General features: G+C 44.7%; 1 protein-coding gene across 2 annotated transcripts in view; it reads left to right on the forward strand.

Annotated features, from left to right (window-relative positions):
• The window catches only part of SLC41A2 (solute carrier family 41 member 2), a 93,495-nt gene that overhangs the window by 21,041 nt on the left and 59,998 nt on the right, over positions 1 to 12,456 (forward strand). For both annotated transcript variants that reach the window (XM_090043184.1, XM_090043185.1), the window contains exon 3: positions 6,741 to 6,848. In XM_090043184.1, the coding sequence (XP_089899310.1) occupies positions 6,741 to 6,848 (108 nt within the window). The remainder of the gene's footprint in view (positions 1 to 6,740; positions 6,849 to 12,456) is intronic.

Raw genomic sequence — 12,456 nt, forward strand, 5'->3', positions numbered from 1 at the left:
CAGACAAAGCCTGATACTTTTACTCTAAACTCCAATTATTATAAATCCCTACCTTGCTAAATCTTAAGCTTGTACATAAGAACTTCATACACATGTTTGAAAAGCACCCATGCTTTTCCCAGACAGCCCTGAATTTGGGGGCTGTCCAGGAATTTGTGTTCACAAGATGCCAAAGACTTTCATCCTGAATTTATCTTTCACCTGCACCAAGCCATGTAACAATTCTAATTTTATTTAATTGTCTCACTAAAACTTTTAAATTATTTCTTATCAATAGGGACCTACCAAATTAATGGGCCTTGGTGGTCAATTACAAGGCTGTAACACAGCCTGGCACCCTGATTTCATGGCTGTATCACAGCCAGGGCTGCCATTTTGAAGACAGAGCAAAGTGGGCCCCATCAAGCCTCTGATTAGCTGAGAAGGGCCAGAAGTCCCACAGGGAGCCTGCTATTTCATGGGAGACTGCCAATTACATAATTTCCCTGAAATCCATGAAATCATGTATTTGATAGCTCCCTACTTATTGGTGTAAATCTTGTACATCCTACTTGTCAGAACTTGAGACAAAAAAAGGAGCTGCTGCCCTTCCAAACTGCACCATTGTCCTTCTGATACTAAAAAGACTTAGGGTTTTCTTGGAATGGTGGTTTTCAACCTTTTTTCATTTGTGGACCCCTTTGGAAACTTCAAATGGAGGTGCAGACCCCTTTGAATTGCAAGTGTGGCTATTCATATAGTTTCAGTTGATCATAATTATCTTTTGTGGACCTCTTAGACATGGTCTGCAGACTCCCAGGGATCCGCAGACCACAGGTTGAAAACCACTGTCCTAGAACAAAGCCTTGTATTCCGGGATCTGACGGTACAAGCCCATTGTCCCATTTTAACCTCTGAAGTACTGAGAGAACTCTTCCTATCTCCCTGCTTCCCTCAATGATGGGGGAAGAGGGGTGCTAATTTCTAGTGGCATGTATAAATGATTGTCCCATTCCTGTTTTGCTCTGTTTGCAGCCTGACAGGCTTCTCTCTGGAATAAGTGGCAATTGACTTGAATAAGCCACAGTTAATTTACACAGCAGTGTTCTGGGTAAAAGAGTTAGCACACTTTATCTCATATAAAAGTGGGAAGAAAAAATGCCAAACACAGAGGTGCTGGAGTGCTCAGGGCACTTAGAAACCACTGTCTAGAATAATAGGTTGCAATGGCTCGGCCATGTCAAGAGACTAGGAAGAGACCATATCCCCAAGAATATTTTGTACAGCGAGATTCAAAATGGCTCTAGAAAGTGGGATTGCTCTCTATGGTGGTACCACGATGTGTGCAAAAATGATAAGTCGTTCAGCATCAATGTAGAAAGCTGGGAGGAACATGCAGAATCCTATCCAATCTGGAGAGAACACCTGGTCCTGGATGCAGCGCAACATGAATCTGCTTTGATCCAGAGGATGGAAGCAAAGCAAGAAACAAGAAAGCAGTATGCTGTAAACTTGGACTCCAACTCTGAAAATATGGATTTGTGAAACTTGTAACAAGCTGTGTTGATCTTGAATTGAGATTGTCAGCCACAAGTGGATTCATCAGGCACCTGACTAGACCTCTTATATCAACGGTGGGCAAAATATAGCCCACAGGTTGGATCCAGCCTGCCAAGTGATTCCATTCAGCCTGCAGTGGGTCCCTTGGCCCTGCCTGGCCCAGACATGGAGGGCAGCCCAGGCCCTGGTGCATGCAGTCAGTCCTGCTGCCCCCAAGCACAGAGGTGCCACCTGGTGCAGCCCACTCTACCCGCATGCATGTCTCTCAGGCACACCTGGAGCTGTAGTCTGCAGGGGCAGCATAGCAGTCAGACTCAGCTTCCTAGCAGATCCCACTGCTGCTGCCCCTGAGTAAGCATGTGTTTCATTGCCACCACTGCCAGACCTGGTCTCGCTGGCTGGGCAACGCAGCTCGCTTGCCTTGTACCCACCACTGAAGGCACCGGACAGTGGGTGGGTGGACAGGTGGGGTCTCTTTGGAGACTGGCCAGGCAAAATGGATGGGGTCACGGGATGGGCAGGCGGGTGACGCCAGGGTCGGGATCACGGGGTGATGACAGCACAGGGTTGGTGCCTGGGGCAGTGCTGTGATCTGTTCCCTGCATGTCCTTGTGATGGGCAGTGGGTCTGTGGGCAGGGATGCATGGGGAACAGATCACAGCTCTCTCCTGGGTTCTGGCCCCACACTGTCACTGCCCCCTGATCCTGGCCCTGGCCCTGAACCTAGACACCGCTCCCTGCCTGCCCATGGCCCCATCCCATCTGCCCAGCCAGCTGTGCCCTGCCTGCAGGTGTCCTAGGCCAGTCTCTATGGAGACCACACCTGCCCAATCTGTCCAGCTAAGATAAATTGGAATCTTCTTGGGCCACCCCTCGCTGCTCTGTGTAAACAGCTGTGAGGGGAGGACAAGGCTGGGTCAGCATCCCACTCCTTCCCCCCCACCCCTCTGGCATTCAAGAGCTCAGCAAAACTCCTTAAGTGGCTCTCTAGCCCAAATAATTGCTTATCCCTGTCTTATGTGTACACCGTGATCAAGAGGGTTGATGGTTACCTACATTATTATATTAGATACTTCACAGATACTTAAAGTGGGACAAGGAGGAGGCTCTTCTCAGCCAGACTGGCTGACTTGCTCCACCGGGCTTTAAACTAAGCCTGTTGGGGGACGGGGGGACTACTGCCACTGATGGTCCACTGAGCAACCCTTGCAAAGCCAGCAGGCCAAGGCACTTAAGGGAGCCCACCCCTGCCCCAACCCTGGTACAATCTGAGGGCAAGGCAAGAGCCCCCAAGGAGACACTTGCCTGCTGTACACAAATGCCAGGAGCTTGGGGAACAATCAGGAGGAGCTCGTCCTCCTGCTCAATGCAAATAATTATGATGTCATAGGGATAACGGAGATCTGGTGGGATTCCACCCATGACTGGACCATGGGTATAGATGGCTATACCCTGTACAGAAGAGATCGTGTAGATAAAAGGGGTGGGGGTGTAGCTGTCTATGTTAAAGAAAGCTACACGTCCCTGTAAGCTGATCTTGGCAACCAGGGTGGACGACTGGAGACCCTCTGGGTTAAAATCTGTGGGGAACATGGCACAGGGGACACAACGGTGGGAGTCTACTACAGACCTCCCATGCAAAGTCTTGAGGTTGACCAGGAGTTCACCCGGGAACTGACTGAGGCCACATGCTCCAGGGCCATGGTTGTCATGGGTGACTTCAATTACCTGGGCATCTTGTGGGAGGACCACTCAGCAAAATCTGAGCAGTCGCAAAGCTTCCTCTCGTGCGTGGATGAGCTCTACCTGACTCAAGAAGTCTATGGGCCAATGAGAGTCAAAGCGCTGCCTGACCCTGGTACTGGCTACTGGGGATGACCTAATCGGTGACCTAGTGATCGATGGGAAGCTGGGTGATAGTGACCATGAGCTGATCACCTTCACCATCCACTGTAAAGCTGGCAAGTCAGTCAGCAACACAGAAGTCCATGACTTCAGAAAAGCCAACTTTAACAGGCTCAGGAGGCTGGTCAGTGAGGCCCTAAAGGACCACGACCCCAGGGAGAGGGGAGTTCAAGAAGAGTGGTTGCTCCTCAAGGGAGCAATCCTCAATGCACAAGCTAAGTCTATTCCATCTTGGAGGAAAGGCAGCAAGAGGACACAGCAGCCCCCCTGGCTCTCCAGGGACCTAGCAGACCTCCTGAGGCTAAAAAGAAAGGCCTACAAAGGATGGAGGATGGGATTCACCTCCAAGGAGGATATTTCTGCACTGGTCCGGTCCTGCATGGAGCAAACCAGGAAAGCCAAGGCTGCAACTAAACTCCAACTAGCTTCGAGCATCAAGGACAATAAAAAGTTCTTTTTCAGATATGTGGGGAGCCGGAGGAAAAGCAAGGGCAACATTGGACCGTTGCTGAACCCAATGGGGCAACTGACAACTGACGCCCAGGAAAAAGCCAGCCTATTAAATGGGGATTCTGCATCGGTCTTTCATCAGTCCCATGGGACGCCCATGCCCGCTACGGGACAGGGAGGTCCAGGTGAGGGAGATCCCCTGCCCTCCATCGATGCTGACCTTGGGAAGGAACACCTTGAGAAGCTGGATACCTTCAAGTCAGCCAGCTCTGACAATCTACACCCCAGGGTACTCAAGGAGCTGACGAGCATCATAGCCCAGCCTCTGGCATGGATCTTTGAAAACTCCTGGTGGTCTGGTGTAGTGCCTGAAGACTGGGAGAAGGCCAGTGTGGTGCCAATCTTCAAGCAAGGGAGGAAAGTGTAGACCTATTAGTGTAGGCCTATCAGCCTGACTTCTATCCCGGGGAAGGTCTTAGAAAAGTTTATTAAAGAGGCCATCCGTAATGGCCTGGCCAACGCCAACATCCTAAGGGATAGCCAGCACGGGTTTCTTGCAGGTAGGTCTTGCTTGACCAATCTCATTTTCTTCTATGACCAGGTGACCTATCACTTGGACAAGGGAAAAGAGATTGATGTCATATATCTTGACTTCAAAAAAGCCTTTGATCTGGTATCCCATGATTACCTCTCAGCAAAACTGGCCAATTGTGGCCTTGGGTCCACCACGATCCACTGGCTGGAAAACTGTCCATGTGGTCAGACCCAGAGGGTAGTAATTGGTGGCAGTCACTCATCATGGTGTCCTGTGACCAGTGGGGTCCCCCAAGGCTCTGTCCTTGGACCCATATTGTTCAACATCTTTATTAATGATGTGGATGTTGGAGTCAGAAGCGGACTGGCCACGTTTGCTGATGACACCAAACTTTGGGGCAAAGCATCCACACCAGAAGGCAGGCGGGTGATCCAGGCTGACCTGGACAGGCTCAGCAAATGGGCGGATGAGAACCTGATGGTGTTTAACACCGAAAAATGCAAGGTTCTCCACCTTGAGAAGAAAAACCTGCAGCATCCTTATAGGTTCGGCAGTGCTACGCTGGCTAGCACTACGGAAGAAAGAGACTTGGGTGTCATCATTGACCACAAGATGAACATGAGCCTGCAATGCAATGCTGCAGCTAGTAAAGCGACCAAAATGCTGGCTTGCATCCATAGTTGCTTCTCAAGCAAATCCCGGGACATCATTCTCCCCTTGTACTCGGCCTTGGTGAGGCCACAGCTGGAGTACTGCATCCAGTTTTGGTCTCCACAATTCAAAAAGGATGTGGAGAAGCTTGAGAGAGTCCAGAGAAGAGCCATACACATGATTAGAGGTCAGGAAAACAGACCTTACGACGACAGGCTGAGAGCCATGGGGCTCTTTAGCCTGGAAAAGGGCAGGCTCAGGGGTAATCTGTTGGCCAACTGTAAGTTTATCAGAGGTGCCCATCAGTATCTGGGGGAACATTTGTTCACCAGAGCGCCCCAAGGGATGACGAGGTCGAACGGTCACAAACTCCTGCAAGACCGTTTCAGGCTGGACATAAGGAAGAATTTCTTTACTGTCCGAGCCCCCAAGGTCTGGAACAGTCTGCCATCAGAGGTGGTTCAAGCACCTACACTGAACATCTTCAGGAGCAAATTGGATGCTTATCTTGCTGGGATCCTATGACCCCAGCTGACTTCCTGCCCTTTGGGCAGGGGGCTGGACTCGATGATCTTCTGAGGTCCCTTCCAGCCCTAATGTCTATGAAATCTATGAAAAAGACTTTCTCTGTAAACATGTAGTCCTTCAAAGCTGCGTTACTGCTCAGTGGCCAGGGAGACCATACGTGGCTTGTCCCTGGAATGATTGGCAATTGATTTGAATGAGCTACTGTTAATTAATGGGGGTATGTGGCATTGTTCCAGGGAAAATGTTAGCACATTTGATACTGCATACTTCAGAGGTTACTTTAAAAAGGAACAGTGGACTGTAGAGTTGTAAACAAAAGTCAGAGCTTTTTGTTCTGGGTCCTATTCTAAATGGTTGTGCTATTTATGTTTTAATCTGGCTTAAAACGTGAGGCCTCAAATGAGATGTCTGTTTACAGCCTTGATTTTCTGACTTCTGTTTAGATCAGAACATTAATGCAAAACCATATTGTATGTTACTGTCCAGGGCTAAGTACAGACAGTCAAAAAGCTAATAGCTGAATTGATTCAATCTTCACAGGTTAGTCTAAGCTGCATAGATTAAACTGGTAAGCAAGTGAACAGACATTCACTTTTCATTCCAGAAATGCAGCCAAATGCCTGTAGTGGCCCAGGCCAGAAGTCAGGGGCCCGAGCAGACAGCTTAGGGCAAGGCTAGCCCACCAACCCTGCAGGGGGAGAGGGTTGTAGGGGAGATGTAAAGCATACCGGGATGCTGGGGGACTGTGAGTTAACTTGAATCTGGAGGGGATCTGGTTCATAAATGAAATAAACCAATTTAACCTAAATCAGTGGAGTCTGATACTACATAGATTCAGTTTTATCTTAAACAGGTTTCAGACATTCTGAAAGAGGTTTATGTGCACTGAACTTTTGTTGTGTTACAGATTTGAACCAGTTTCTGATCACTTATAACAGTTTATGTGTAATGTCTGTCTGTAGCCCTGGTAGCTATTAGTCTGTCCTCTCAAGAAATATTAGGTGCAATGTTAAGAAAATAGTTGAGGTTTAAAACATTTTTGTGAATGATGTATCTTTATTAAAATAATGTCTGAAAATGTGAAGGGATAATATGTATCTGAGCTTTTTTTCCCCTTTTATCATTTAAATAGCATTGGGAAGTGTTCAAAAATGTTTCCGAAGTTTTTATCTTGGTTCCTGCACTTCTTGGACTCAAAGGAAATTTAGAGATGACCTTGGCATCCAGATTGTCAACTGCAGTGAGTAATTTTTTCCCCACCTTGGATATGTGTTGTAATATTAGAAAGAAAAAATATTAGTCTTTTAGATGAGAAGCTGGCAGAGTTAGTATTTATTTACTTGTTACAGAAATACAGAATGATCACAGGAAGACAATTGTCATCCCTTATAAACTCCACCCTCAGAATAATTTCTCTTCATGCAAACTATGCAGGTCACAAGAAACTAAATAGTTGTTTCAGATATGATTGTGCACACTCCAAGTTCTACTAGTTCACTATGGGCTTCTGAGTTAACACCATTGGATGGTACATGGAGCAGTTCATAGCTCTCAGAGTAATTGTTTGAGGCTCTCTGTATGAAGATGTCTCTGGTTTAGCTACACCCAGTTAAATGTTTTGGAGGCTTTATTGACAACCATAAAAACTAAAGGCTGACATTTTTTAAAAAGAAAGTGTATGCTTCTGGAGAACAAGCTAGGAGTTTTCTGGTCCATTCCACACCTTGTGTGCAGTGTGGTTGATTAAGACTGACTTTGAGAGGCACTTTGCAACCAAAATTCCCTTTGATAATAGACGAGGATGATATAAGCTCAATACTTTCTTTTGTGTAGGTGTGGAGGTTTTCACTCAAAAGTTAATGGAAGTAGCTAGTGATGGATACATAAGGGTCAGATAAATAACATGAAGACAGCTCCTCTTTTAGTATCATGTAGTTTAATCAATTTAAGGAACATAACTGGTGGCGTTCCTCAAGGGTCAGTGTAGAGAGAAATGTAATTAATGATATTGGCATGAAAGCTAGGAGTATGCTTATTAAGTTGACAATGACACAAAGTTGGGACTTCTTGCCCATACTAAGGAGGACTGGAATTGGATGGCCTTGAGGCTTGGATCAATATAAATAAGAGGAAATTCAATAATACAAAATGCAAGATCATGCTCTCATGGCTGGTAATAACATTTGGTATAATCAAGGAGCACCCCCAACATGCACACCAGAAGCCCCAAAGCACCTCTTGCCATGCTGTAACAAATGTAGGATTTTTTAAAATCAAAATAACCCAAAGACCTCAAAAACTACAGCACATTGCTAGAAGAGAGCAATCTGAGGGGAAAATGATTTCCTGACCCCACATCTGGTGATTAGTTTAACCCTGAGTGTTTGAGCAAGGCACACACCAACCAGGCACCTCAAAAGTTTGCCAGTATCACTAGGAGAATCAGCACATCCTACCCCAGTGAGGGCCAACCTTTTCTGGCAGGCGTATCACAAGTTAGACCTGTACCCTACCTGAGTGCCACTCCAATCCCTTTTTCCCTACCTTATCTGCTGTTCAGCTTTCTGTTCCCTGCCCTGTGCTTCCTGCCTGATTTGATGCTCTGCTTTCTGTTCCCTGCCCTACCTGCTGCTGTGCTACCTGTTCCCTCCTCCATCTGCTGTGTGGCGCACAGAGGCTTCCTGTGCCACTTGTAGCACCCGGGCCACAGGTTGCCCACACCTGTTTTACACACCTGTGTCTTACACAGTCTTCAGCACTTCAGATGAAGACACAGGAAAAACAAAATAAAAGGAAATAAAATAAAATAAAACACAGAAGTCTATTATGTGTCTGCCCACATTTCTTAGTAAACTGTCCTCCAATTTACTGAGATTTTTTTTCCAAATCTGGATTTGCCTGTACATTCTCCTCTCCTCTTTTCTCCATTATGCCTTTAATCCCTGTCTGTACTGTGCCATCTCTAAGTACTTCTCTAGTCCTCATATCTTCCAGAAGTCCTACCAGGCAACACATCATGCTGATGTAACTTCTATCAGGTATCCTCTTAACAAAAATGTATCTCCTGTATTACCTGCAGTTTTTCATCTTCATTACCTTTTTAATTTTTTGGTCACTTCCATTTTTCTCTGAGTTGCTGTCACTGTCTTATATTTCTAGTCCAAATCTGTAAGGAAAAAAGGACAACTTCCCTCCAAATTCTTCCTTGTATTGTGAGTTTGTGTGGAAGACTACCTGATTTCTGTTTGTTAACATCTCTGGTTGCTTGGCTTTAAAGTCTTTACTTTGAGTCAGCCCTGCCCCCACCTTTAATTAACCATTACCTCAGTACTGATCAGAGTGGGAACGCACCTCAGACGTAAAGCCTCTGCTCATCAGAATGCATAGCCCACAAACAGACTGCAAACTACAGCAAAACCAAGACCCAGTGAACTCCTTTTATCACTTGGCAATCCCTAAGTAGACTAAATGGGCATTTATACGTGTACATTTTAGTTCTCGGATGCGTTGGAGATCTGCCGCTTCAGTGCAGACTCAATTAATCGAGTCTGCTCTGCACAGGAGCTGACATGCACTGCATTGTGCTGCTTGCAGTCATATAAGTGGAGAAATGTGGGTGAGTGCAGAGAAATGGTGGTGGTGCGCTTTTGAACTAAAGTGTTTTAGTTCAAAAGTGCACCACTGCCATTTTCTTTGAGTTGACGCACATTTTGCCACTTACACAGCTTGCACGTGTAAAAATGCCCAATCAGTCTCTTTGCCTTCAGGTGGTTGTAAAGGAATAAAGCAAGAAAGATTCATACGATGTTTTTTTTGCTTCTGTTTACTTTCCTAGATAGAAGGCAGTATTATTTTGTAATACTGATAAGATACTGAATGTACTGAAGTGACAGCTAGGCTGTCCTAAGTCCAAGACTGATGCATTTGAGACACTGACAGGGGAAACTTATCTTTCAAGGGGGTGTGGTTAAAGCTGTTTAAAATGAGGGGAGGCTGTAGTCCACTGGTGCTCACCCTTTTTAAACTTATGGCACCCCTTGGAAAATCTCAGCTCTTAGCTTTCACTCATTTCTTGATTACAGAAATGGAGCAATTCTCCTTTACAGTATAGGGCCAGGTCTATACAACAACCTTTGCCAGCATATTTCTATTAGTCAGGCATGGGATGAAGTGTAATTTGGTAAGGATACAGTTGGGCTGGCAAAAGGCTTTCATGTAGATGCAGTTATACTGACAAACTGCTTACTTTTCAGTTTGGGTTATTTTGCTTTTGGATTGGGCTGTGTCTTAAAGGCTGGAATAAGAAACCTCAACAGAAGCACAATTTTGCCAGTATAAACTGGGTCTGCTCTTGGAGTATTTTGCCTGCAAAAACAACCCAGCAAAACCTTCCAAGCATAGACCTAGCCTAAATATATGTGCATTTTGGAGTTCTGCATCAAAACGGATTGGCAGAGCCTGTAGTGAGCAAGACTTCCTGAATTCTAGGCATCAGCATGAGAGAAGAATCAATACCAGAGGATGTGTATTGCACACTTCCAATGGTAAACTGAGGTGATTTCAAAAGGGAAAACTATGTACATGATACATGGCTATGTACCGATTTTGAAGTGATAACTGTTTATGAAGTGATTTACTGTGTGTAAATACATGTTCATGTCAAGATGTTTATCATCAAAGGACATTATCAAAAAACTAGAAAATTGTGTCACTCTAATAAATCAGTAGTTCTGAAGTACTGCACCTCTTTGTATCTACTTGCCTGTTTTCTAGTTCCTTTTAATGTGTAAAACAGTTTAAAACATAAATTGCAAGACTGCCAGTTGAAGCTAATTGTAAATGAAAATGCTTGCCAGCAACAGTGAAATGTCATTTCTGGCATGGAGGGATCTATCACCTAGGACAGATGATATACAAACGCTGTGTCACAGAAGGTGGAAGGGAAATTTTGATCAAAGACTTCAGGGCAAATCCTTGTTTTTATTAAGGTGCCATGGGACTTTAATGTTCATGTGGAGACCACTTGATGTTGTCTATGGGCTCCTAAAGAATATGAAAGAAATGCCTTCCCTTTTAACTATCACCCATTACATAATGTGTTTAACACACCTATTTATGAAGAATAAATAAGATTTGTTTAAGAGTTGTGCCTCCTTAAATAATGCTAAGCTATCTAAATTCAAGAGCACTATTTTTGAAGTTTGAATGTACTTTGAACACTGTAGAATGTTTATATTGTAGATTGTGAAAGCCTCAATAACTTTCAGTGCATTTATCTGGGTGTTTCCTCTTACTATGCTCCTCCTAAATGACAAACAGGAAGAGCAATATGGAAAAGAATCAGAAATGTAACCAGCTAAAGAGAGACAACTAAAATGGGAAAGCAAAAGGGCCTGGATTTAATTTATTTGGAGAGTGATTTTCATGTTATGCATCTCATTTAGTGAGTGACAGAAAAACTCAAGTATAACTTCTTTGCTAGAAAACAGGAGATTCTGAACAGTTTCCTCGAAAAATAGAACTTATAATATCCTCAAATAGTGCCCAGATATTGTCCAGATCTCTAAATTTTGTCCTAGCTTTGCTTTCAACAAAACAGTACGTTCTGAAAGAAGGGTATGTGGGACAGCATTTTAAAAGTTATTTGTTTGGGGTATTTTTAAATTCATTTGAGATTGGATACTCCTATTCCCTGCCTCATAGGATTAGACTGAAATATGTTTACAGAAAGGTAAGTCTATACTTACACTGGGGTAAATCCAAAGTTACAAAGCCAAACTCTGCTTTTGATTATAAAACTTAATTTTCAAGAAACTTGCATATGTACTTTTATTTATGTAAGCAGCCTGTTGAATTGAAGTTGCTAGCATAAATGTTTCCAGGATGAGGTCAACAGAATATAAACTCTTGGGCTAAGTACAGGCAGTCAAAAAGCCTGAAGCTGAATTGATTCAGTCTTTGCAAGTTATTCTAAGCTGCAAAGTTTGAACCAATAAGCAAATGAACAGACATTCACTTTAGATTCAGGAAATGCAGCCACATGCCTACAGTGGCTCAGGCCAGAAGCCTGGGGGGCACTGGACCATGGCTGTCTGGCATGTAGCAAGCATGGGCTGTGTACTTGCTTCCTTTTCCTGCCACTCCTGTGGTTTCTGGAAGTTGCAGTCCAGAATCACAGCAGCAGGACTCTGCAGGGCTGCTCATCACTTCCTCTTCCTGCTTCCAAGTGCCTCTGGGATTTGTAGTTCACAATTGCAGCCAGGGCAGGTCCATACTTGGGGGAAGGGAAGTTTAACCTCACTCTCTGGCCACAGATCCCAACAGGGGTTTGCCTATGGTGGGGGCAGTAAGCCGGCCCGTGAGCCAGCTCTCACTGCTCCAACTAGGGAGCAAAAGGGTAGGGCCAGCCCTGCTCTCTGGAGCAGACAGCATAACACTGCCCAGGGCTGCAAGATGCTGGGGGACTCTGTTTTAACTTGAACCAGGAAAAAGTCTGGGACAGAAGCTTCATAAACCAGTTTGACCTAAATCAGTTAAGTCTAATGCTACATTCAGCCAGGTTTATCTGAAACCAGTTTCAACCATTTTGAAACTGGTTTATGTGCACTGAACTTCTGTTCTGTTACAGGTTTAAATTAGTTTCTGATCACTTAAACCAGTTTACATATAATTTCTGACCTTGGCCTTGATGGCACTTTAGATGGATTTTTCTCTAAAGTGACTAAATGCAAACCATTTTAGTACATTTCTCTTTTTTGCCAATTGATCTAATCCTGGTGATATATTCAGGAATATACACGGAATATTAAGTAACATCCACTATGCATGTGGTAAAGATGTGTGCGAAG

The sequence above is a fragment of the Crocodylus siamensis genome, chromosome 4, assembly GCF_052110815.1.
Source record: "Crocodylus siamensis isolate JL-2025a chromosome 4, ASM5211081v1, whole genome shotgun sequence".
Taxonomy (NCBI): Eukaryota; Metazoa; Chordata; order Crocodylia; family Crocodylidae; genus Crocodylus; species Crocodylus siamensis.